This window comes from Mesocricetus auratus, unplaced genomic scaffold (assembly GCF_017639785.1).
Source record: "Mesocricetus auratus isolate SY011 unplaced genomic scaffold, BCM_Maur_2.0 Super-Scaffold_100676, whole genome shotgun sequence".
Classification (NCBI taxonomy): Eukaryota; Metazoa; Chordata; class Mammalia; order Rodentia; family Cricetidae; genus Mesocricetus; species Mesocricetus auratus.
Window position 1 is genome coordinate 174133028 of NW_024429266.1, and position 25088 is coordinate 174158115.

A 25088-nucleotide genomic window follows, 5' to 3' on the forward strand; every position below is an offset into this window, starting at 1 on the left:
AACAGGCCCACAACAGAGTTCAGGGAAGGCAGACTCAGAGTTACTCACACCCACTCAGGACTATAATCGTCAGGGGACTATGGTCCCCTCTTCCTCTTGCCTGTGAGGTAGTGCCACCTACCGCATCCCTCCCAGGAAATAGTGGCTGCTAGGGTCATGGTCACAGCAGGAGAGCCCAGGCCTGTGTGAGGCAGCTGTGAGTCTAAAACTCACTCCCCTAAATGCCAAGTGGGCAGTGCAGGGTCTGTATGAGTCAAATTATTCCCTGTGTGGTGTAAGGAGCCCTGGTAGAGCTGTTTGCTGTCATCCATGGAAATGAAGGGATTGGATTGATTCACGTATCGCTTGCCCAGATTGCTTAGGTGAGGGATCTGAGGATGATGTCGTCCTGGGCAAGAGACCTCTTTCTTGGTTTCTACAGCACAGTCATAAACTACACTTGCCCCAGGCATGGGGCCTTTGGGAGAACATGGAATGTGCATGTGTGGGGCTTTCTTGCACCATTATGTAGCACACAGTGGCTACATAGCTTTTGTTCTGAGGCAGAGGTCTGCTTCTGACTGCGCAGTGTTCATATGTTCTTATATGGAAGCTTGGCTTACATGTGTACCTCTGTATATGGGAATTTTAACCTTTGTTCCACATCTAGGTGGAGTCAAGGGCAGTACTTGGGGATCCTCACAGAGGCAGAGTGTATGTGCATATCTGTAAAGGTGACTGTAGCTCCCCAGCTGACAGTTACCCTCTGTATTGTTTGCCCCTCCTAGTAGATACCCAGCCACAATAGAATGCTTACTCACCTCAGTCCTTATAGCCACCCCCATTCTCTCAGGGGCTTTCTCTAGAAAGCCATGGTGGGGGAGAGTCATGTCAACCCCTGGCTATTCTGAGAAGGTAAGGGTCTTCCTGAGGTTGCACTCTGCTTGTGTAGCAGAAGTGGTGTGTGTGTGTGTGTGTGTGTGTGTGTGTGTTCTCATGGCTGGAGGGATAGTGAGGGCTCTTCTTAGGCCGCATGATGGACACGACTCCTATGGCCACCCTCCCTCACATCAGAGTGTGAGGGTGCAATGGAACACTCTGGTTACACCCTCAAGTCTGGCCCAGCCCTAGGAGTTCCCCGCACCTGTGTCTGGATCCGATTCAGGCCCCGGAACCACAGGATCTGTCCACGGCGAAGCTCCCGCTCTGCATGGTCTATCTCCTCCACGTCTTCATTTAACTCCTCCTCAGGAATCTCCTCCTTCTGCGTGAGCCGCCCTGCCTCCTTCAGGAACTTGAGCCTGCTGGTAGGGATGGTGGCAATGACCTGCAAGGGATGTACCCAGCCAAGGTCAGGACTGAGGACGCTCTTCCCGGTCCCTTAGTCCCATTTCCTTCTTTTCTGCTTATCTGTTTCCTAGCCACAGGATAATCCCCTCTTTAACCTGCCACCCATTCTAATTCAACTGCTAATTGTTTCTTACTAATGGCCTTTTCATTCCACTTATTGGACACAAAGGACAGAACGGAACAACTTGGCCTTGAGGAACTGGCCACTGTGACTCGGAATACCCCAGGAGTACATGGTGGACCATAATACAAGTTACACTGCATCACCACCTCCTCTCGCTTTTATTCTTATTTTTTTGTGACAGGGTCTGGATATGTAGCCTACACCGCCTTCAAATATGCAATCTTCCTGCCTTAACCTCCTGAGAGCTAGGATTACAAATGTGTACTACTATACCCGGGTCACCGCTGTAGTTTCTTACTCTAGCCTGGGGATAACTTAAAGAAGAAAATCGTCTTAGGCCTATGATGAGCCCACTGCCTGGATGTCTGGGCATCTTGGGAATAAAGTCCTTTTAGCTTAGTTTATGGACAAAGACACTTCTCCCATGTAGTGTCCTTGGTCAGGAGACTGAGATTTCAAGCTATCAGCAGTGTGATGGTGCGTGTGTGGTGTGTATGCTTGTATGTACATGTATGCCTAGAACTTGGGCAGGCATAGAGAATGAACCAGGTAGAAGAATGCTCTAGAGTCAGAGATGGAGTGACCATCAGAGAGCATCTTCAACTTAGGAGATGCTCAGATAGTCACAGGCCCACCCTAAGCCACACTGTACATGGCAGGACATGTTTCTGCTTGGTGCCATCAGGTCACTACCCTTAGGATACTACTGGATGACCCCCCTTTTTAGCATGTTGGTTTCAGGTTCTGAGCTGTGGCAGGCCCAAGCATCTTGGCAGCCTTGGTGCCTTAGCTTCATGCCCCTTATATTAAGTTTTTCATAAACTTCTACCTATGGCAGATGATGCTAGTAATACAGAATCACCTTTGGACGTAAATTTAAATTAAAGCAGACTGCTGCAATTTAAAAAAGAAAATACCAGCAGCAGTGAGATAAAGATAAAAAAGGCAATATCAGAGTGCTGGTACCCACATGGCCTGCATTTGCAGCCTTGGACCAACTCCATTGCTATGATGGCCAGTGTTGGGGATGGCTTTCCCTTGAACGGACATGGCACAGCCAGCCAGGACCAATCCTGTCGCTCTTCCTCTTCCCTCGCTTCAAGGCCCCTTCTGTTCCCACCCCCCACACCGACCTGGCCCCAGACGAGCTCTCCCAGGCCGATGAAGATGCACCACATCCACTGGTCCAGCTGGAGTGGGGAGCAGCTGAAGGGTTTCCCGCCAAACTGCACGATCACTATCTGCAGGTCAGAGATCAGAAGGACAGACACGGAGATGGCACGGAGGGCTGGGGAGCCACCGCCTTGCCCAGCCCAGGTTAGGTGGGGGCTGGGTACCTGGATGGCAAACGTGCCCAGAACGATGGTGCAGAAGATAGGGTTCCGGAAGATTCCATCAAAGACGTTGCGCTCGCCGTGGATCTTGCGGGCATTGATTTCGTTGAACAGCTGCATCATGACGAAGGTGTTGAAGATGATGGTGTAGTGCTCTGAGGGTGGGGAGTGCAGGGGTGCGTTCCTCCCACTGTCAATCTGGAACATCTTCTCACCTGCCAATCAGAGGGTGGGCCCAGGCTGAGGCAGGGAATGGGCAGGGTGTGGCCCGTGGCGCCTGCTCAGTGAGGGAAGCCTTTCTCGAGATCAGTGGTTCTCAACCTGAGGGCCATGACTCCTTGGGGGGGGGGGAATCAAAACGACCCTTTCAGGGTCAGATATCAGCTGTCCTGAATATTAGGATATTTATATTACAATTCGTAACATCAAAATGACAGCTATGCACTAGAACTGAAAATAATTCTGTGGTTGGGGGGCCTCCACAACACTAGGGACTGTATTAAAGAGTTGGAGCATTAGGGGGGTTAAGAACGATGCTCTAGAGGATAAATGACTTGGGGCCTGTCACCTTTTCTGTGGACATCTGAGAAAAGTGGCATGCCACCTGCATTACAAAGTGACATATCTTCAAACAGTACCGGAAAGACATAAATCCTCGAGGTAAGGCACTATCGAGTAAGCAAATGTGGCTGGGTGACCCATGTATTTCAGACCTAGTGCCCAGACTCTGGTGCTGTGGGGAGGTAGTGGAACAGAGTCTCACGGAGCCCAAGCTGCCCTGTGTAGTCAAGGATGACCTTAAACCTCTGATCCTCCTCACTCTGCTTCCCGAGTGCTGGAATTACAGGCAGGCACCGCCACACCCTGTTTGTGGTGCTTAGGATGGAGCCAAGGGATACTGAGTAAAGGTTCTACCACATTCCTAACCCTGAGGGAGGTGGTGGAACTCCTGTGAGGTGAAGAGGGATGGGAGGTTCAGGTCGTTAGGAGCCTGGGCCCATAGCTGTCTGCTTCCTACGTGAGGTGAGGAATTTTTCTTCACTGTGTGCCCCTGTCCTGTCACTGGCCCAAAACAATGGAGTCATCCGAACATGACCTAGACTGAGAGTTCAGATTATCTCAGCGACTTTATTTTAATGAAGGAAGCTGACTAAGGCACCCTGGCTCTCTGAGTGGCTGAGGAGCTGTGGCAGGAGCTGACAGCCCAGTAGGTTGTGTCCCTGTGGAGGAACGTCTCCATCAAGACATCCTGGGGGCAAGAAGAAGTTGCTAGAAGGGGTCAGGGAAGGGGCAGATTGCTTGGCCCAGGGCCTTGGCCCTCAGGGTTTCATCAGTCCTGGATGCTGCTGCCTTGCCTGGCGTGTGCTTAGTACTACAGCAGGCCTCGAGGTCAGCCAGCCTGGGACAGGGCGTGACTCTTCCCCACGTGCTGCGTCTACATTTTCCTCTTATGCCTCAGTTTCCCCATGAGCAAGACAGGGTGGCATGTGTCAGCTGTGGGCCATGGCGTGTCCAGGAGCTGGTGACCTGGCCACGGGGAGGTGGGTGCTGGGGTGCTCACCCACAAAGAGCAGGGTGAAGATGAGAGTGAGCTGGTAAACGGCGTGGCCCAGGATGTTCTTCATCATGGTCCGTGAGATAAGGGGCTTGTTGCGGCCATAAGGTTTCCTCAGCAGCAGCGTCTCGGTGGGTGGCTCTGTGGCCAGTGCCAGGGAGGCAAATGTGTCCATGATGAGGTTCACCCAAAGCATCTGCACGGCCTTGAGAGGGGAGTCCTACGGCAGGGGCGGGGAGAAGGCTGTCACACAGAGAGCCAGAGCACAGCGTGGGCCTACTGCAGGGTCTCAGCGGCTCCCACCACAGGCCGCAGGTGGCCCCCGGCTGAGGTGCTCTCAGCATGCGTGTGGCGGGTTCTTGAAGCTTCTGCGGAGAACAGTACTTACTGCCCACTTTAGTCCTGGGCCCACAGGCTCAGTGGCCATAGCGCCCTGACTTCTGATGGACTCAACCACACCCTCGCCTACTCCCCTCCTGTCTGAAGCCAACACGCACACTCTTGACTCCCCACTGCCTCTGCCCTTTGACCCAAGGGGCTGATGTCTCTCCTGTCCTGGAGACACTGTTCTTGACCTCCGCTGCCAATCGTACCTTACTTTTCACCGTCTTGTATGGTGTAGGTTTTTGTAACTATGACTCCAAAAGGAATGCACTATCATGATAGGAAGTCTGTCAAGTAAGAAAAGCAGGGAGCTAGCACAGAGGTGATCGCCACAGCCATGCTGGTGTGAACGCTGTTGGGTTCACTCTGCTGGGCCCAGGCTGGATAGGACACGCTCGGTGTACACTGACTGAAGGAGCAGGTCCCTTATCCCTCACTCCTCACAGCCACAGGGCTTGCCCACAGCAGCCAGAGCTGGCCTCACCCTCACCCCATGCCTTCCCTAAGGTCAGCCGGGACTTTAAAATATATTTTCTTTCTTTATTTTTATGCACGCTGCTGCTTTGCCTGCACGCATGTCTGTGTGACGGCATCAGATCCCCTACAACTGGAGTTACAGACAGGTGTGAGCTGCCATGTGGGTTCTGGGAATTGAACCCTGGTTCTCTGGAAGAGCAGCCAGTGCTCTTAACCGCTGAGCCATCTCTCCAGCCCTATCTGTGACTTTTATGGCACACTGAGGGACTCCCTCCTCCAGCCCCCCTTGGCAGCAGCCCCCTAGTCATTCTTTTCTTGTTTAAGGTCCTGCTCTCTTCCTTTTACATCTGTTCTCCTGGGGCCCCTTTCCTGTCCCATACACACCTGACACCTGGTGTCCGGGACAAATCTCTCCCACACATGGCCTCCTTCTATTCAGAGCCCACTGTCCCTTGCCATTGGCTCTATCCTTGACTGTCTTGTGGTCCATGACACCCCTTCAGGAAACCCTTCCGTTCTGAAAGCATAGCAGCTTCTTGTCTGCCCACCTTCTCTGTGTTTCCCTGGCTGCTCCGGCCACCCTGCCCCTGCCAAGTAGGGCTGTGGTTCTGGGCTTTCTGCTGCCCTTCTAAATTATCTGATCCAAGAACCTTAGGGTCAGGTATGCAATTTTCCCACCAAAGCCTGCATGGCCCTGCTCAGTCAGGGATGCTGGGCCAACTGATCCTTGTCTTTGAACCTGTTTTCTTACTGACATCAATCCAGTCTCCAGGAAGCTGTCATAGTAATGTCTATAAGCCACCACTAGAGGGAGCTTCTCATCCACAGACCAGGAGAGGTTGCCCATTGAGCAGAAAGGGAATCCTCAACCCAACTCTCAGGTTTGGGTGACACTTGGTCAATACTGCAGCTACCACAGGCACCACCATGGTGGAGGTCACAACAGAGTGGAGCAGTATCTTATGGGCCATGTGGCCCTTGGGGATGGCTGCACATTGGACTCTGGGTTCCCCTATGGGCAGGGGCTTGTGTGCCCAGGTGGTGACTGGGAGCCAGCAGCTCTCTGAGAATCCCTTAGAAGTGAAGTCACTTTCCTTCCACATACCAGAAAGCCAGCTCCTGGGAGGTGCAGTCTGGCTATAATATCAGGAGATACCAGGAGCCAGGCTGAATGCCCAGCCATTTTCTCCTGAGTCAGTTTCTGCCTCTGTGAAATGGTACTCACTCCACCTGGCTTCCCCTGCCTCAGTGAGTAGGCTGAGTGATCTGGACAGACAGACAAAACTCCACTGCCTCCTCTACCTAACTCCACCTCTCCTAGTCCTCTCCCCACAGAACCTGGCTGGGTCTGGGTCTTCAGCTGGCGAATAGTCCCTTGGGCCTGCACTGCCTCTACCCCAGCTTCGCCAGCCTCTGGAGCAAGGGTCAGGCTGGTGCAGGTGGTGAGATGGATGTGAGGCCTTGCACCCCTCATTTCTGGGACCACCTGAGTCACACTACCTCTCCATGGCTCATTTCTAAACTGCACAGGCTGGTGGCTGCTTGGAGGACTATGATGACACACCATGACATGTGTGTCCATCCCCAGTGTTGTGAGCCCAGCATCCTAGGATGTCCTGGAGGCTGGAGGCCGCCCTTTCCTAGCCTTGGGGAAGATTTTCCCAGCACCCACCTGTGTAATGCAGGCACCTGTGAAGGCCACGATCACAGCCACCACGTTGACAGTCAGCTGAAACTGCAGGAATTTGGATATGCTGTCATAGACATTACGGCCCCACATCACTGCCTTGACGATACTGCTGAAGTTGTCATCTGTCAGGATGATGTCTGAGGCCTCCTTGGCCACATCTGTGCCCGCGATGCCCTGTGGGGACAGGGACAGGAGCCTGGTGGGGCAGCCGGGGACGTGAGTGGCCCTATATGGCTATTCTTACCTCTACACAACCTTAGCCCTGTGCCCCTTACCCCTGACCCAAGGGAATCAGCTCACTCAGACCACACAAAACACACATGTATAAATGCATACATGTGCATGCAAACATGTACACATATACAGGTGTGCATCTGTGCACACAGACACCTCTCTGAGGCCACCCCAGGAAGCCTGACCTTGCCTCATTCCTCCTTAACCTCGAAGTATGCAGCAGGGCACTGCCTGCACCCTTTAGGAAGACCTCTGAGGCTAGGATGGATGGCAAGGGTGAGAGTTATGTGTGCAGGGAGTCCCACAAGCCTGTTTGAAGCTGTATGGTCCAGGCCCTGCCATCCTCGCCTTTGAGACACAATCAGACCGGAAGCCCTCTTCCAGCCACTCTTACCATTGCGAAGCCCACATCTGCCTTCTTGAGAGCAGGTCCATCATTGGTCCCGTCCCCTGTCACAGCCACCACCTGCCGCTGCTCAGTGTGCGTGCTGTCGATGATGCCTAGGGGGTAAGAGTGTGTGCTCAGGCCCCAGAGCCAGCCCTGAGACTCAGCATGGCCCTCTGTCCTGTCTGTCAAGCTAGCCCCTCCCATCACCATTTCTCCCAGCATTTCCAGAGGTGCCAGGCTCCTCATTAGCCCAGGTTGGCTTGGAGATGCTCAGCCTCCAACACTGTCTTTACTCTCATAGTCCTTGGCAGTCCTACCTAGAGACACAGTCCTCTTGCTATTCTATCCAGACCCAAGTGTTCTGTGCACCTTCATGGACTCCCACATCTGCTTTTCCAGAACCTTCTACCTGGGAATTCCAGCCACACATGGGGACTATTTGCTGGTGATCCTGACCCACTGGCTTTGACCTCACTCTGTGCACTCATCTTCAATGAAATAATTGGTGAGAACCAGATTGAACACAGCCCCTCATGTCATCACTGTGGCTGCTGGTCTCCTTGTCTGTGCCAGGCAAACAGCAGCTGCCTGTGGAGCAGGAGACAGGTTCCCAGGTTTGGGACACCATTCCCTCAATCCCACACAAATCCCAGCCTCCATGCCTGGTTCCTTGAGAGTTAGCTTGGCTATTCCCACTGGCTGGTAGCCAGTCCAAATCCCACTCAGGCTCAGCCTGTTTGGACTACTGTCCCTGAAGTTGGCAGGTCAATCTTTGACTCTCCTGGGTCCTTGGCCAGCAATGGGCTCTTCTAAGGCAAGGAACTCACCAGGCCCTACACTGCATGGTTCCCTGGTGGCCTCCCTGTGGTCACATCTCCATCATGTCTCTCCTGGTGTCTCAGCAGCTGGTCCCACAGTGGCCCACGCTCTTCTCTGTAGGCTCTCCTCCCATCTTCCTATGTACCTCTCATCCCTGGGCATCCTTCTCCTCCACCTGTCTCTCTGGTCTCTAATGGTTTTCTTTTTTTCTGAATTTTTGAGACAGGGTTTCTCTGTGTGGCCCTGGCTGACCTGGAACTCACTATGTAGATCAGGCTGGCCTCAAACTCAGACATCTTCCTGTCTCTGCCTTCTGAGTGCTGGGATTAAAGGCATGTGCCACCATCACCCAGATCTAATGGTCTTATTTCTACCAATACTCAGGTGGGTGCCCTGGGTTCTTCCTCTTCTGGGGTGTCGATGCCCATCACCCCATAGGGCTCTAGCGGAGGCTCACATTGTCCTGACTCAATGGCTGTCTGTTGCAGATGGTACTACTAGGGTATCAGAGGCCCTGTCTGAGAAGTCTTCTATTAAATGTTAGCATCTCACCAGGTCTGTTGTGCCTGACACCCAGGTAAGGGGTGTGGGCCTGTAGCAGGGCCTGTGCAGGAGTGCCCTATGGGATTCCCTGCTGTTTCTCTCCGCAACAGATCCACACACAACCTACTCAGATTCATCTACCCACAAACACTGCGCTGTTCTACCCATCATACTGCAGCTGTTGCCTTTGGAAGACCCCAGTGACCCCTCTGCCTTCAGGTCACTCTCCTCCCACAGGATGAGCTTCTTAGACATCATTACTCCTTTCTTGGCCTTTCTATGTATCCTCCCCACTTGAGTGACAGTCATGTCCATCATGGCCAAGGTCAGTCTCCCTTAGTCTCCTCTTGTTCTCTCTCTGATGACACCAGGGGCTCTGCACAGTGTAGTTCCCTGTGCTGTCTGAAATACAGAGCTTCTCCCTGCCGACACCCCCACACCTGGGCTTCGCATCCTCTCCAGAGCAAGAGTCCAGTGGCTGGAGCCTCTTCCCCTGTGCAGGGATATGGCTTGGTGCCTGTCCCGTGGAACCTGTCCTGCGGAACCTGTGCTATCAACAGAGAAGGACCAGCTAGAGCACACAGTACTTCCTCCATAAATGCTCAGTGACAGAGTCAGGGAGTGAACTGATGAGTCAGTGAGGAGCAAGGGTGAGCAGGGCCATCTGCTGCAGGGTCTGTAGTCCTGGGGTTCCATGCTTCTATCCACAGCCCACGCCTGCTTCCATCTTTAATATACATGAATCTAAAGTGCCTACGGGTGATCCCAGGCAGAAGTAAGACCCCTACCTTCTGGACATTATACAGATGGAGAAACTGAGACCCAGAGTGGATGGATTTGACAAGGCCTCAGAGAGAGTAGTAGGAGTCCTAGGATGTGAACCAGGGCTGTGACTATAGGAACACTGGTTGGTGTTGCTAAGGCTCTGTGAGCGGTCATGATGCGCAGGAAGATTCTAGCCTTCTGCTATTTCCAACGCTTCTTATCCTTTGGGTCCGTTCACAAGGGTTGGTTGGAAACTTCCTAAGGGTCTGGGGCTGACTGAGGAGGAAGGTGGGCTGCCTTTCAGATGATAAACAGTAAAGGCATGAGAGAGCTGAGTCTATGAAGGTCCCTGGAGGTCTGCATAAGAAAGGCTTTATGCACATGGACTAGAACATCTCTAACTCAGTCAGCCCTCCTGCCAGGTGGTCTAAGACCCCAGGCCCAGACCCACTGCTACCTAGAGGAAATTGGAGGGTCTCCCTATGGCTGCTTCCCCCAGGGGACCTTCTGCAGGCCTCCCATGGCTGAAGGAACAAGTCAGAAGGTCCTCATATGAGGAGAATCCTTGGTGTGCCCATTTCCCTTATGTGGGAAGCTGCAAAGCCTGGCAAATTGGCCTTGGCTCATGCCGGGCTGGTTCTGGGTTCAGAATCACTGGTGTCACCCAGTCTTACCTTTAACCAGCGTGTGCTTATCCGTGGGAGAGGAGCGAGCCAGCACCCGCAGCTTTGGCCAGATCTTGTCAATCCGCTCCTGCTCAATCTGGAGAGGGGTGTGGTATGTCGTGGGGTCAGAGAGAGAAATTGAGCCCCATGCAGTCACTGGGCTCTTCGGGGCACACTAGCTGGCTTCTGTTCAAGCATGCAGTGCCCACGCCTCCCGGCCCCCTCTTGAGTTTGGCCCGCTGCAGAGCCTTTGCAGTGGCCGCGTGCGCGTACCTCCCCCTTCTCATTGCGGATCCTCCGGTTGAATTCTTTGCCTTCCAGGCACAGGAAGTCCTCCCCAGGGTGGATAATGCCACACTTGATGGCGATGGCCCGGGCTGTGTTGATATTGTCACCAGTGACCATTCGGACTGTGATTCCTGCCCGCTGGCACTTGCGAATGGCTTCCGGGACCTGTACCAAAGGGTAAGAGCTATGCTGGAGGGTAGGCTTGGGTAGGCACTTGGGTAGGCTCTCCTTGTTTTCAAGGAGTCCAGGCTTATCCCTAGGTAACTAACCAGAAGCTGATAGTGCCTATGGCCTCTTGCCTGTGCCTGTGACAGGCATTACCAATTGATCACAATCTCCTCTGATTAAATCTGGGAGGGTCTTAGAATTCTCAGTCCTCAGAGTCCCAGCAGCCACTACCTATTGACCACGATATATATCCTGAGATGAAACCGATGGCTTCTGACATGGATAGAAGTCATTGGAAAGACCCTAAAAAAACCACCCCTTAAGTTTGGCCTCAGGCAAGAGTGCAGAGTGGTGGACTGACCACATTTAAACTTGCACAGGCTTTATCTACAAGTTCTATGATCAGTTCCTTTGTGCAGTTTTCAATGTTTGGTGGGAGAGTCTTGTGCATTCAAAGTCACTTTATTTACCTTGATTTAGAATAAATGCAAACGGCACTTCTTCATTCTAAACAGGACCGAGAGGACAAAGCACCTGGCCTTTGCTGCCTGAAATGACACTGACGTCTGGGGCGATCTGGTCGGTCAATCAGGAGATAAGGGCCCACCCGTCTCAGCAGCCTCCCCTCTTAGAGTGGTTAGGATGAGGAACATGGCTGGAAGCCAATACCAGTTTTCATATGTGAGGCAGATGACCTGAATGAGTAACTGACCCAAGGCAGTGACAGACAGCGACAAAGTTAGGGGCATCTGCTGCAAAGCATCTTTGTGTGAGAGGACATGTCACAGTGAGACCCAGAGCATGCCAGAATCTTGGTCCTGTCAGGCAAGCCCGACATCCAACTCTTTTTGTACATAGTGGAACCGAGAGCTCACCCCGCCCCCAATCCACTGGAAAGAGTCTGAGCTACACCTTCCAGGACCCTCTGAGCTACTGCTCTGTGACAATACTGTGATAGTTTGAATGTAACTGGCTCCTATAATTCCATAGGGAGTGGCATTATCAGGAGCTGTGGCTTTGTTGGAGTGGGTATGGCCTTGTTGGAGGAAGTGTGTCACTGCGGGGGTGGGCTTTGAAGTTTCCTATGCTCAGGATATCACCCAGTGTCTCAGTTGACTTCCTGTGGCCTGCAAGATGGAGGACTCTCAACTACTCCTCCGGCACCATGTCTGTCTGCAAGCCACCATGCTCCCCTCTATGATGAGAAGGGACTGAACCTCTGAAACTGTAACTGAGCCACCCCAATGAAATATTTTCATTTATAAGAGTTTCTGTGGTCGCTGGGCAGTGGTGGCACACACTTTTAATCCCAGAACTTGGGAGGTAGAGGCAGGCTCTGTGAGTTCCAGGACAGCCTGGTCTACAGAGTGAGTTCCAGGACAGCCTGGTCTACAGAGTGAGTTCCAGGACAGCCTCCAAAGCCACAGAGAAACCCTGTCTCGAACCCCCCCCCAAAACAGAGTCACTGTGGTCATGGTGTCTCTTCACAGCAATAAAGCCCCAACTAAGACAAGGACCTTCCTGGTAGAAAGTATCTTTGGGTTGCTCGAGGTGAAGTGAGGTCATCACTAGTATCCTCATGGAGAGGGAGATCAGGGTACAGAGATGTACACACGAAGGGGTTCACATGATGGTGAAGGCAGAAGATGCAGGGCATGTGCCTACACCAGGGGATGGCACCAATCACCAGGGTCCTGGTAGGAATGCAAACTCTCCTAGGCTCACACACTTGAGCACCTGGTTCCCAGCTGGTGAGGCTGTGCTGGCAAGTCATGAACTTTCAGGAGGTGTAGATGGCTGCCAGGGGAAGGTCCTTGAGGGTTACAGCCTAGCCCTGGCTTTAGACTCACTCCCTGCCTCCTGTTACATGTTCTTGCTGCCAGACCTTCCTGGCCAGGTCAAACTGAAACCCCTCTGAAACTGTGAGCCCAAGAACACCCTTCTCTCTTAAGCTGCTTCTGTCAGCTGCTTTGTCACAGTGGTGAGAGAAGTACCTTCTAGAGCTAGCAACTCCATAGAGGCAATGAGACAGGGCTGGGGCAGACTGTCCCCTCCCCTCCTGGTCCTGGGGTCAAGTGGGTACTGCCCTGCTCAGTGTCAACAGTGTACCACGTCTGATGGCTCTAGCCCACCTTAGACTCAGAGGCAAGTCTCCAGGCATGGCTATCATGTGCTTTGCTTTTGTGTCTTCATGAAGTCAGATCTGAAATCAACTCATCCTAAGTTAGAGAACATCTGTGTTTTGTTTGGGCAGGGCTGGCAAACTAAAACAAACGTTCTGTTCAAAGTCTTAGGTGGACAGTTCTTGCTCTTGGTCCCTTCCCAGTCCAAGAACTGCAAGAAAGGAAGTGGGACACTGAAATGCTCTTCCTGGGTCTGCCCCCAACTTACCTGCCACTCTCACTCTCACATATAGGATCTGCTTTACATAGTTCAGTATGCCCTCAGGGCTCAGTGTGTGTGTCACTCTGTGTGTAACTGTGTGTGACTGTATGTATGCACCATATATGTATGTGTGTATGATAGATGTGTGTTTGTGTATGATGCATGTGTATGTGATATATGTGTGATGTGTGTATATATGTGACTGTATGCATGCATGTGTATGATGTATGTGTGTGTATATATGTGTATGATGCATGTGTGCAATCTATGTGTTTAATGTGTGTGTGATATATGCGTATGTATGTGACCGTGTATATGTATGACGCATGTGTGTATGATATATATGTGTATGATGCGTGTGTGTGACTGTATGCATGTATGTGTATGATATAAATGTATGCTATATGTACATGTGATGTACATGTATATATGTGATTGTATGTATGCATGTGTGCATATAATGCTTGTATGTATGTGTGTGTTTAGTGTGTATGTGTGTGTATGGTGTGTGTGTGTGTGCGTGCGTGTGTATGTAAGCAACACACTTGCCTTGCCTGAGCTGCTGTTCTAGAAACCTGCACCTTGTCTGGCTTCTGTCACTAAGGAGGGATTGGAGTTGTATTTAGAAGGTCCTAGATAGGGAGGGGCTTTGCATCATCTGACTCCACCCCAATGCTCATTGCCTAGATTTGCCCCAGACATCCCCAGCAGATGGCTGGCTCAGTCTCTGCTTGTACACCCCTGGTGATGGGGGTGCTCCCTATCTCTGAGGTCTATTGTTCCACAGTGAAGCTAGTCTGGCTTGTTCTTTCTTTTTCCCAGATGGAGTGTTACTCTGTCATACCTGAACTCCCCTACAGAGACAGGGTCTTTAGTGCAGGCTGAGGAGAAGCCACTGCGAGCTTCTTGGAGGAAGGGGTGTTTGAGCCAGTTCTGAGCTACTTCTTGTCTTTCAAAAACAACTGAGGCTCTGGTGTGAGGTAGCATGCAGGGCCTCAGGCCATGCGGATAGCACAGAGGGAGGTCCTGTCCACATTGTTGATCTCAAGGTATATGGAGAAATCTTCCAGGTGTCAGGGGTCCGGGCTGTGCTGTAGGCCATCAGGTGCCGCTCAGGGGAAGGTGTGGGATGAGGGCTGGTGGCTGTGAGGAAGCTGAGGTCAGACAGTGGTGTGTGTGCAGTGGGGGCGGAGGTGGGGCCTGGGGTGAGTGTGTGTGTGTGTGTGTGTGGTTGTGTGTGTGTGTGTGTGTGTGTGTGTGTGTGTGTGTGTGTGTGTAGGGTTGAGGGGGTGGGGTGTTTGCTCCAGGAGGCACAGGGAGTCTTGGGAAGTCCTGCACTGCAGACAAGGTGGTTTGTAGTGTAGTAATTTAGGACTCACACTTTACTTGTTTGTTTTAGACAGAGTCTCACTATGAAGAGCAGGCTAGCCTTGAACTCACAGAGATCCACCTGCCTCTGTCTTCTGAGTGCTGGGACTAAAGGTGTGTGCCACCACACCTGGCCCAGGACTCAGACTTTTAAACTGCCTCACAGGAAAAAGTTGACCACATTCTAGGCTTTGCCAAACAGCCAGGTCTGGGAGGACAAGGCTCCGAGCTCCTTTCTATGCTTTCCTCTCATAAATGCCATAGGGGTTCTCACAAGGGGCCCCTGAGTAGCGCCTGAGGTAGTTCAGACCCAGAGAGTTCTCTGAGGGCCTGTATATTGGAGTCTCAGTCCTCAGGTGACACTAACAGGAGGTGCCAGGATCTTCAAGGGATGGTATGTGGGGTGTCTTGGAAGGGGACTCTCAGTCTCTTCTGTCTTCTGGCTCTCAGCTCTGCCATTGACTGTGGCCTTGCCACATGCTTCACTGCCATGTCACTGCCCTGTCACAGGCCCCAAAGAGGTGGGGCCCGCCTACTGACACCTCTGAAACTATGAGCCCAATGGGGCCTCTCTTCTCTGTAAGCTCGTGATGTCCGTTATTTTATTACATAATGGAAAGCTATGCTTTTCCACTTCCTTTTCTTTGCCCACTCTGCCCCTGCGACCTGGGATGCCCTTTCCCTTCAGCCTTTATCTGTGAGGAGGACCTTGCCTTCTGTGCACAGTGCTCTCTCCTCAGGAAGCGTCCCTCCAGCCCTGAGGGACATTTCCTTCAACTGTGCTCAGGATTTTCTTTGGCCATTCACTCATTCACTCAACAAACAGCAATGTAATATTCAGTTGCTCTAAGCTCTGAGGACAGAGATGATTAAGACTCCGATCTCAGGGGAGGGCTCTGGCTGAAATATGCTTTCCATGTAAATGAATCCAGTGTTAACTATTTTAAAACGTGGCTTCCTTTGCTAAAATTATCCAAGATATTCTCACCAAGGAAAAACAGCCAGAAAATGGGCGCTTCCTGTTGTCATTACATAAAGGCTTTTAAACATCTGCTGTTTCTGGTGACAGCCGGTGTCTGTGATTCCAAGGGCTCTGAACACGCCCGGGGTAACCCCCAGCATGGCCTAGACCGATGCTCTATTGACAGCTTCCTCCATACTGTCTTCTGTTAGCTTTCAGATTGCCTTAAGTAGGAACTTTGGTCAATGTTTTATGCTGCTTGGCCTGTGGTGGGCCTGAGAGAGGAAGGCAGTGTGACAGCGGGGAAACTGATGTAAGTGGAGAGTGTTTACCTGCAGCTGAAGAGTGAGCCTGGGAAAGTCTGGGGACCCACTGCAGGACAGAGCTGGGAAAGCAGCATGAGACACCTGACATAGGCGGGGACCCTGCGGGAAAGTCACTTACCAAGCTGGTGATGGGGGCTGCCTGTGAGGTGCGCCCCGAGGCCTGGGTGTGGTGGGGGCTGCCTGTGAGGTGAGCCCCGAGGCCTGGGTGTGGTGGGGGCTGCTTGTGAGGTGCGCCCCGAGGCCTGGGTGTGGTGAGGGCTGCCTGTGAGGTGAGCCCCGAGGCCTGGGTGTGGTGGGGGCTGCCTGTGAGGTGCGCCCCGAGGCCTGGATATGATGGGGGCTGCCTGTGAGGTGTGCCCCGAGGCCTGGGTATGATGGGGGCTGCCTGTGAGGTGCGCCCCGAGGCCTGGGTATGATGGGGGCTGCCTGTGAGGTGCGCCCCGAGGCCTGGGTGTGGTGAGGGCTGCCTGTGAGGTGCGCCCTGAGGCCTGGGTGTGGTGGGGGCTGCCTGTGAGGTGGGAATTGGTCCCTGGGTTTGGTGGGGACTCCTTGTGTGGTGGAACTGGGGGTCTTGTCAGATGAGGCTCTAGGTTCAAGTCTTAGCAGGAGAAAGAAGACCCCCATCTCTCCACCCCATTTCACAGCTCTGCTGTTTAACTCTGAAATTCATACACAAGGAAACTGAAGCCCAGGAGGAGATGTTACCTACGGCACCTGTGATGTTTTACATCGCCTGCTACTGACAGCATCGGCAATAATATTGGGGTCAACTCTTTGGCCATGTCTGTGAGAGATTTTCTAGATTAGATTAATTGAAGAGGGAAAATCCACCCTAGCAATGGGCAGTATCTATCCATGGGCTGGGGTCCTAGACTGAATGACGAGGAGAAAACGAGCTGAGCCCTAGCATGCATCTCTCCCGGCTTCCTGACTGCAGGTGCCATGTGACCGGTGCCTCACACTCCTGCCGTCATGCCTTCCCCTCCAAAGTATGAGCTCAAGCAAACCCTTTGCTCCTTAAGTTGCTTTGGTCAGGTGTGTTGTTGCAGTGATGAGAAAGGAACTGATACATCACCCACGCGAAAACATCAGAGGGGCGTGGTAAAGCTGCTGTCCCAACCATTGATGCTATTGGAGGAAGCTACAGCTTCCAACTGCAGCTTGCGATTCTTTAGAAACTAAAATAGATTATTATCTGTGTGTGTGTGTGTGTGTGTGTGTGTGTGTGTGTATGATTTTTACATGCCACAGTGCACATGTGCAGGTCAGAGGACAGCTCTGTAGAGTTAGTTCTCTCTTTTCACCTTTATCCGGATTCTAGAGATTAAACTTAAGTCATCTGGCTTGCATGGCAAACACTCTTACCCACCGAGCCAAGCCGTCTTGCTTGTATCATAGCTTACATTTCTGAATACACCCCCCAGAGGGCCGTGGGTAGGATGGGGTCCAGGCTGGATGACGGAAAGGTGATGGGCAGGATGATGGACTGATGGAAGGCTTAGTGGGTGTGGGTGTGAGGCTTCTAGCAGGTGCCTCTGATCTAAAGATGGCAGACCCTGGAAGGAAAGGGCCCCTAGGTCGACACCCATTCTACAGATAGAAGATAAAGGTTCCGATGGAAGCAGGTGGCTTTTTGGGGGCAAAGCTTGGCTTTGTTCAGCTGCCCCTTGCCATTTGTGTGTTTGAAGCAGGAACTCCAGAAGTCAATATTGTCATCAAAAAGTACTGGGGGCTTAGCCCTGCTCCAAGGCCTTGGGCATGGAGCTCTCTGGGGCTTCTCCTCCTGACTCCTTTCTATGGTACCTGGGTCAAGGCCCAGAACACCAGTCTACTCTGGACCCATCCAGTCACTTACAGTGAGACTTTGGGACCTTCCCAGACTCTCAGTGAGCATATCTAAACTGATGAACGGGAAAGGGTCTGGATGAGTCAAGGTTCAATCCTCAATGGCCAGCATTTAAAACGGAAAGAGGACGCCTCTGGCGTTTTTGACTTCATGGAATTCTTAGTGGGCTAAGTGTGTTACTGAGTCACAAGGGTGGGTCATAGCTAAAACCCTTAGCAGCTTACACGACTTATTATTGTCCTCTGGAAGGATGTTTCCAAGGCTGGTTGGGGCAGGGTCAGTCTGGAGTTGTAGCCCTCTTCCTGTCTGTCAGCCTGTCAGGGGGATCTGTCAACTCCTAGTCCCCGAAGATGGGTTTCAATCCTCCAGGACAGCTGCTTGTCACCAGCAGTTAGTGAACTCAGGTGGCCCAGAGATGGGTTTACGTTTATCTCCTTACTGGAAACCACTGGGTACAGGCACCAGAGGTTCATCGTGGTATGTCAGGCCACCTGCCCATGACCTGCCCAGCCTCTTCCCAGGTGCTCCCTTCTGATATGGCTCAGAGAGATTATGTAATTGGCTAAATGTCACACAGCCCAGCAATACTAGCACATAGGAATCCAGGTCTGTCTGGTACCTTGGCTCACACTCTGATGCCTTTTGTAGCTGCCTGAATGTCAAAGTCCATGGAACCTGGTTTCACCTGTTCCTTGGAAGACAGAACCCTACAGCACCAGACAGGAGCCTGCAGATATCTCTCCACCTATCCTCACTTTTAAAAAGGGACCACTGGGGCTCTTAGAGAGCAGCGAGTGTCCAGAGGTCCAAAGAGAACACGGTCAGGGCAGGGCAGGACACCGAATCTGCCGTTGTTGAAGGAAGGTAGTCCTTCAGGGTATCAACACCAAATCTCACAGCCAAGGCCTATGTGGACTCGCTAGGGCCTGAGGGAAGAGGATCCAGCTCCTGCACCTGCTCCAGGCCCTGTGGGTAGGGTGAATGCGTGGCCTGCCTCTAGCACTGACATCTTTGCACAAAGCCTAACCCTGCATGGGCAGACATGGACCACATAGCCCTTCTTCTGTGACCATGGCAGACCTTCTCTCTGGATTCAGATTCAGTTAACAGAGCCTAGAGCTGGACTGTGCACCCAGCACCCCATGAGGAATACTTTACATACCACTTTCATCCTTATCACATGGGTGAAGTCACCTGTCCCTTCTGCTGGGAATGTGACTTACCATTGGCTTGGGAGTCTTGTCTCCCAGATGCCTGCTGAAGGCAGATGGTGACTGTGTTAGCAGGCTGGCCATGGGACCCTATTACTAAGCCACCTCTGGGGAGAGAGAGACTGCAACGCTGACAGAACATTATGCTCTGGGTTCTCCTGGGAGGATGCCCTGTGTACCCTGCAGTAATGGAAGCTTGAATACCACAATAGCTACATCTTATAGGATTAGAAGCTTCTGGAGCTAGGCAAGCCCTACACCCATCCCTAGGGAAACACCCTTGGTGGCTGTGATGGGGGGGTGGTATTAATACTGTTTTCAGAGCAGTTCCTGCTTCTGGACTATGGGAGGTTCTTCCCAGGTCTTTCTGAGTAGACAGTTGCTAAATACATCTACACTGGCTTTATGTGGAATGTCTGGGAGCGGGGAAGGATCCCATGCCTGTTGCACGGGGACCTGACGCTCAGAAACCTGAGCAGACAGAGTTCCCAGTTTACTCACTGGCCCGACTCTCACCCTGCCCGCTTCTCCTGAGCTCGCCGGCCTCGGGGCCTACCTCAGGTCGCACTGGGTCTTCAATGCCCACCACACAGATGCACGTGAGCTCATTGAGAATGTCATTCTCATTGTCCCAGTCGGGCTCGGGGCTGCTGGGGAAGTCACGGTAGGCCACACAGATGGTACGGAGTCCGTCACAGGCCATGGGCTCGATCACCTTCTTCACCATCTCATCTCTGTCACGGGGCCGGAAGACACGGGACTCACCTGCCCCACTAAGGATCTTGCAGCACCTGGTGGAGGGAGGGGAAGAAGATGAATGAGGCTCACCTACCTTAGCCATCGGATACCCATCTGGTCTACCTCCCATGATGCCTCAGTGCATTCACCAGGCCTGTGCATCACAGGCAGGGGTGCAGCTAGGTGGTCTTTTTAAGTATTTGCCTCAGGACCCTCAGCTGTTTGCTGCATGCTGTGTTTGGGAGATTCCAGCTGGGGGCCAGGAAGCAGTACCTCAGCGGAGATGGGCTGGGAAGCCCTATACCTAGGCTAGTGGTTCTCTACCTTGCTTAGGTATCAGGCTTGCCTGAGGAGCATCTAATACAATGAAGCCTTTGACCAGCCTTCATGGTTCTACTGGGAACTGGCTGGAGTGACATAGGAATCAATGTTTGTCTTTTTTCCTGTCCATCATTCTTGCTGTCTCTTTGAAAGAGGGTCTCAATGTAGACCAGGCTGGCCTTGAACTCAGAGATTCTCCTGTCTGCCTCCTAAGTGCTGGGACTGAAGGTGTGTGCCACCACTGCCTGCTTCTTTCCTTTTTCTTTTCATTGAGCTGATTCTAATGCATGACAAGTCAGGGTTGAGAATCTCCGGGATTGACCAAATGTTCAAATGGGGAAACTGAGGTGCAGAGGGACAGTGACTGCACTTGCTTAGGTTCAGCCTGTATAGGGTGGTGACCTGTGACCCAGACATCCACAGCTGTGTTGGGTGGGTGGCTTACTTTTTGAGCACAATCTCCGAGGCACCCTTGCTGTACATGCGGAAGCTCTCGTCAGGCATCTTGATGACGGTGCTCATGGACTTGCGCACGGAGTTGAAGGTGTACACCTTATACAGCTTCTCCTCTGGCATCTGGCTGCGCACCGGCTCGTAGTCCTGCTTCAAGTCCAGGACGAAGCCCAGCAGGCCGCACTCAGTCTTGTTGCCCACCTGCCGGGGCAGGGCACCCTCCTTTTCTGGGGGCTGTGGAGAGAGGCGGCGTGGCTTGTGCAGGGCAGGACTTGCCACAGAGGAAGCCTTGTCCTGGCTATCATTTTGACCCTGATGCTGCTGCTTGGCTGAGCCGTCAGGAGTCTAGGGCCACTGGTGGCTAGGATATGGGCCTCTGAGATCCTCTGGGTCTCTGAGACATTCTAGGCTAGTCCTGATTTTGGGGCAGGTCATTAAGCAGAATTTGCTTTTTAAAAAATTATGAATGATTTCTGTTCTAGTTTGCTTTCTACTGTGACGAAACACTGTGACTTAAAAGCAACTTGGGGAGGAAACGGTGTATTCCATCTTACATGTCCTGATCATAGTCCATCATTAAGAGAAGTCAGGGCAGGAACTCAAGGCAGGAACCTGGAGGCAGGAACTGAAGCAGAAGCCACGGAGGAACACTGTTTCCTGGCTTGCACCGCATGGCTTGCTCAGCCTGCTTTCTTACACAGCTCAAGACCATCTGCCCAGGGATGACACCTCCCACAGAGGCCTGGGCTCTGTCACATTACTCATTAGTGGAGAAAATGCCCTGAAATATTGTCTACAGGCTAATCTGATGGAGGTGTTTTCTCAGTGGAGGTTCCTCTATCTAGACGATTCTAGCTTGTGTAACATTAACAAGAAACAACCAGTATAATTTCCAACATAAAAAGATAACGATATAAGAAATAGACAACTACATAACTGCTTCAAATTCTTTTCATGTTTGCTTGTTTTGAGACAAGGTCTGTCTCATGTGGCTCAGGCTGGATTTGAACTTGGTACACAGCCCAACATGCTCTAAAACTCCTGATCCTCTTACCTCTAGCTCCCAAGAGCTGGGATTATAAGCATGTGCCACCATTTCTGGCTAGATGTTTCTTTTTTTGAAAAGTCAAACATGTGGGTTAAAGTTGAACCCCTCTGTATATTTCTTCTCATCTTCAGAACTCAGCATTTGACCTAGAACTGGTCTCGGTGTTCAGTTTGTTTTTAATCATCCTCGGGTGTGTGTTGTGGCATTTTATCTTAAGATAGCTGTTGATGAAAACTAACAGAGGAGGTCCTCCAATACTCTGCTCACAGCTTCCCCCAGTGTTAGCTTCCACATCACCATAGAAACAATATCACAACAAGGCAGGGATGCAGACACAATTGCAGCAACCTCGTTCAGACCCTACATGCATCCATGTGTATTTGGTTCTTTATCAAGGCATGATATTGATTCCTGGAAGTACCATGATGCGTAAACAGGACAGTTTTTAATGCATCCCTGTTTCACCCTTTGATGGCCACAGTCTGCTCTCTCTCTGCCTCTGGCCACCAGTTTCCACATTCCTCATTTCTCTTTTTCTTTCCGCGCAGTGCTGGAGATCAAATCCAGATCCTTGTACATGTTAAGCAAGTGCTTTACTATGACATCCCCAGCCCATGTCAGTCATGTCAAGCATGGGACATACAGGAAATCATATAGGATGTCATTGGTGGGGACTGGCTTTTTCACTCAGCATAAGTCCCTTGAGACCAGGTGTCCCATGTATCTCACGCCTTTCAGTAGCATGTTCACAGTGTGGGTGGGACATCCTCCTGGATTTGACTTAGGTTAGAACATCCAGAACAGCTACTTCTGTTAAATTTAAAAAATGGCCAAACAGGGAAGGAGAGATGGCTTAGTCACATAGTGACTGCCACACAAGCATGAGTCCCTGTGTCTGGACTCCTAATACCCCCATGAAAACCTGGGAGTGTCTGGGCTGCAATAGTATCCCTCCACAGGGAATGGGCTCCCAAAGTCCATTTGTGACCTAGGAATAAACTCTGGCTCCACTGTTAGAGCTTCCATAGACTGCCTTGGCCTCCTAGCTGGCACCCCATTCAGAGGCCTTGGTTGGGTCCAATGCTGGCTCCCCAGCTTTATGACTAGGGTCTCCATGCTCTCACTAGGTCAGGTCAGCTGTTTCTGTGGGTATCTCCAGCACATCCTGGTTCATTTGCTCATAAAAAAGAAAACCTGGGAGTGCTGGGGAGGCAGAGACAGCAGGATCTCTGGAGCTCGCTGGCCAGATAGTCAAGAAAAATTGGTGAGCCCAGCTTCTGTGCAAGACTCTCTCAAAAATAAGGTGGAGCCAGGCATTGCGGTGCACACTTTTAATCCCAGCACTCAGGAAGCAGAGGCAAGTTGATCTCTGTAAGTTCGAGGCCAGCCTGGGCTATATAGTGAGACCCTGTTTCAACCAAAAAAAAAAAAAAAGCAGAGAGTGTTTCTTTTAAACTCTACAAATAAGTACAGTAAGTTGTTCGCTCCTTTGACACACCCTTCAGCACCTGCTGGTCCTCTAGCAGAATCTCTTGTCCTGGAGGCTCAGAGAAACATGGACTGCTCCTGCAGAATCTCTTTCTCTTAGTTGCTGGGCAAAGTCCTTCCTTAAGGACATGCTCAAATATCTCATGTGTGGGTCCATCTTTTGCCTTCTAATTCTTTCCAAGTTCCCAGAGCAAGCATGGACCCAGCACATAGGAGGTGCTTACCTACTATTTGCTGTCGGCTCAAGGTGGACTAGTTGGTGGGAAAGAAGCAGGGCAGGGGGCCAGTACTAGATGCTTGCACATGAGCAGCAGGGGTGGGGTTGGGACGAGTGTACAGGTAGCTGCTGGGAAGGCAGCTCTGCAAGTGCTCACATTCCCCCCCCTGCACCCCATCCCCAGACACACACCCACTCATCTCACTGGAAACTACTGTGTAACTACCTGGGTGGTGGGTATTGGGGAACAGCAATGGCTGCTGGAGGTCGTCCTAGTCCTGGAGAGGTTTTGAAGAGGAACAAATACCAATGGTCATGTCTGTGTTCCCTCCACCTCAGAAGTGGCTTTGTCCGGGTCTTAGACCAGTCTTGCAAAAAGTGGACTATCTGACTCTCCATCCTTACCCTTCTGTATATGGCCCAAGAGAGCATCTGGGGCAAGGAGGCAGATTCAAGATGCCAGCTTGGGGGCTGGAGAGACGAGCTCTGCAGTTACAAGTGCTTGCTATTCCATCAATGAGGCCAGAGTTTGGACCCTATTCTGGGTAGCTCCCAAGTGCCTATAACACAAATGCCTGTGACACCCTCTTCTGTCCTCTGTAGGCACCTGCATACATATACATATACATATACATATACATATACATATACATATACATATACATATACATATACACCCACACAGACACATATATAAACCACCCACACTTGCACAGAAATAAAGCACAATACAACGTAATTACAAAAAAAGATGTCAGCCTATACCAGTGGCTCAGGGCTGGGTTGAGCTCTCCCTTATTGATGGGGCATGTCGTTGGCTTACTCTCCACTCTAGAAGCCCTTGCTCAGGCCTGGGGAGCAGACCAGAGCTATGGGGGGATATAGACATTGACAGGCAGTCGCCCCAAGATCCATGGGCGCCAGGAAGGAAAGAACATTTCAGATACGCCCACAGTTTCCTCATCTGTGGAAGGGAGCAGAGGAAAAGCAACCATTTCCACATCAGCAGAATGTGGGGAGGGATGGTGGAGTGGGACTGAGTGGCAGGTTCCTCAGTGGGTGATCTAGTGCCTAGCAGAGGCGTGAAGCTCAGAACATCTTCTGGCTCCCTCAGCCTGGCTAACCTGAGATGTAGCATCAAGTGTTTTAGATGGCACCCATGCCAGGTCATGGTGAAGCAGTGGCATCTTTGAGCCACTTGCCATAAAAATAATTTTTTTGAGAAAATAAATTCCAAGGCCTTCCCTTTGACTCACCAAATGAAGTTATGCTGTACTTTAAAAACTAATGTTATAAGTAACTTTCTGGTGTTTTCCACAACAGCATTCCACCCCTGTGCTAATGAAAGAAAATGACGACACAGAGGCCTTAAATACAAATACCTAATTACTTATTTGCCCAAGAGAGCTGAGCAGTCATGCCTGCCAAGCACACGGCATTTTATTACCCTCTGTGAAATATTTTAATTTTCCACTAAAAGGATTTCAAACAATCCAGTGTTGCAAATGGCAGAGCTGTCTCCTCCGTAATTCAATTTGTTTCTCTGAACTTGAGCTCTGAAATCGCCTACGTGCGTTACTAAGAAGCGGTTGTTGCCCTTCCCGCTTTGCTCCTGACTGTTTGTCACCCTGATAAACTCTGAGGTTTTGACCCTGTGTTGCAGCTGCAGAAGGTGTCTTCTCTATGGGGCTCCTGTTCTGTGGCTGGGGTTGTGCCTGCTTAGAGGGAGGGGCCTCAGCTCCCCTCCCCCATCTCCAGGGGAAGGGAAGAAATGAGCCGCTGAAGCCAGGCCTGGGGCTGCCACAAGTATCCTGAATCCATCCCAGGGCTCCCACTCTTACTTGGGTATTAAGCTCCCGAGCAGTGGAGGGTGTAGCCATTGACCTATCATAGCTGGGCCAATTAATGCCTCTGTCTTTTCGTGCTGGGGAGTGAATGTTGTGAAGTCAGTACATGATTTGAA

At 51.5% G+C, this 25088-nt stretch overlaps 1 protein-coding gene across 11 annotated transcripts in view; it reads right to left on the reverse strand.

The window, feature by feature from the left end:
* Positions 1 to 25088, reverse strand: part of Atp2b2 (ATPase plasma membrane Ca2+ transporting 2) — a 295835-nt gene that overhangs the window by 12070 nt on the left and 258677 nt on the right. For all 11 annotated transcript variants that reach the window (XM_013110372.2, XM_013110370.2, XM_040738220.1 and 8 more), the window contains 10 exons: positions 20365 to 20606; positions 19417 to 19651; positions 10581 to 10760; positions 10317 to 10404; positions 7522 to 7628; positions 6876 to 7067; positions 4349 to 4562; positions 2791 to 3002; positions 2587 to 2694; positions 1124 to 1306 (listed from right to left, as the gene is read on the reverse strand). In XM_013110372.2, the coding sequence (XP_012965826.1) occupies positions 1124 to 1306; positions 2587 to 2694; positions 2791 to 3002; positions 4349 to 4562; positions 6876 to 7067; positions 7522 to 7628; positions 10317 to 10404; positions 10581 to 10760; positions 19417 to 19651; positions 20365 to 20606 (1761 nt within the window). The remainder of the gene's footprint in view (positions 1 to 1123; positions 1307 to 2586; positions 2695 to 2790; positions 3003 to 4348; positions 4563 to 6875; positions 7068 to 7521; positions 7629 to 10316; positions 10405 to 10580; positions 10761 to 19416; positions 19652 to 20364; positions 20607 to 25088) is intronic.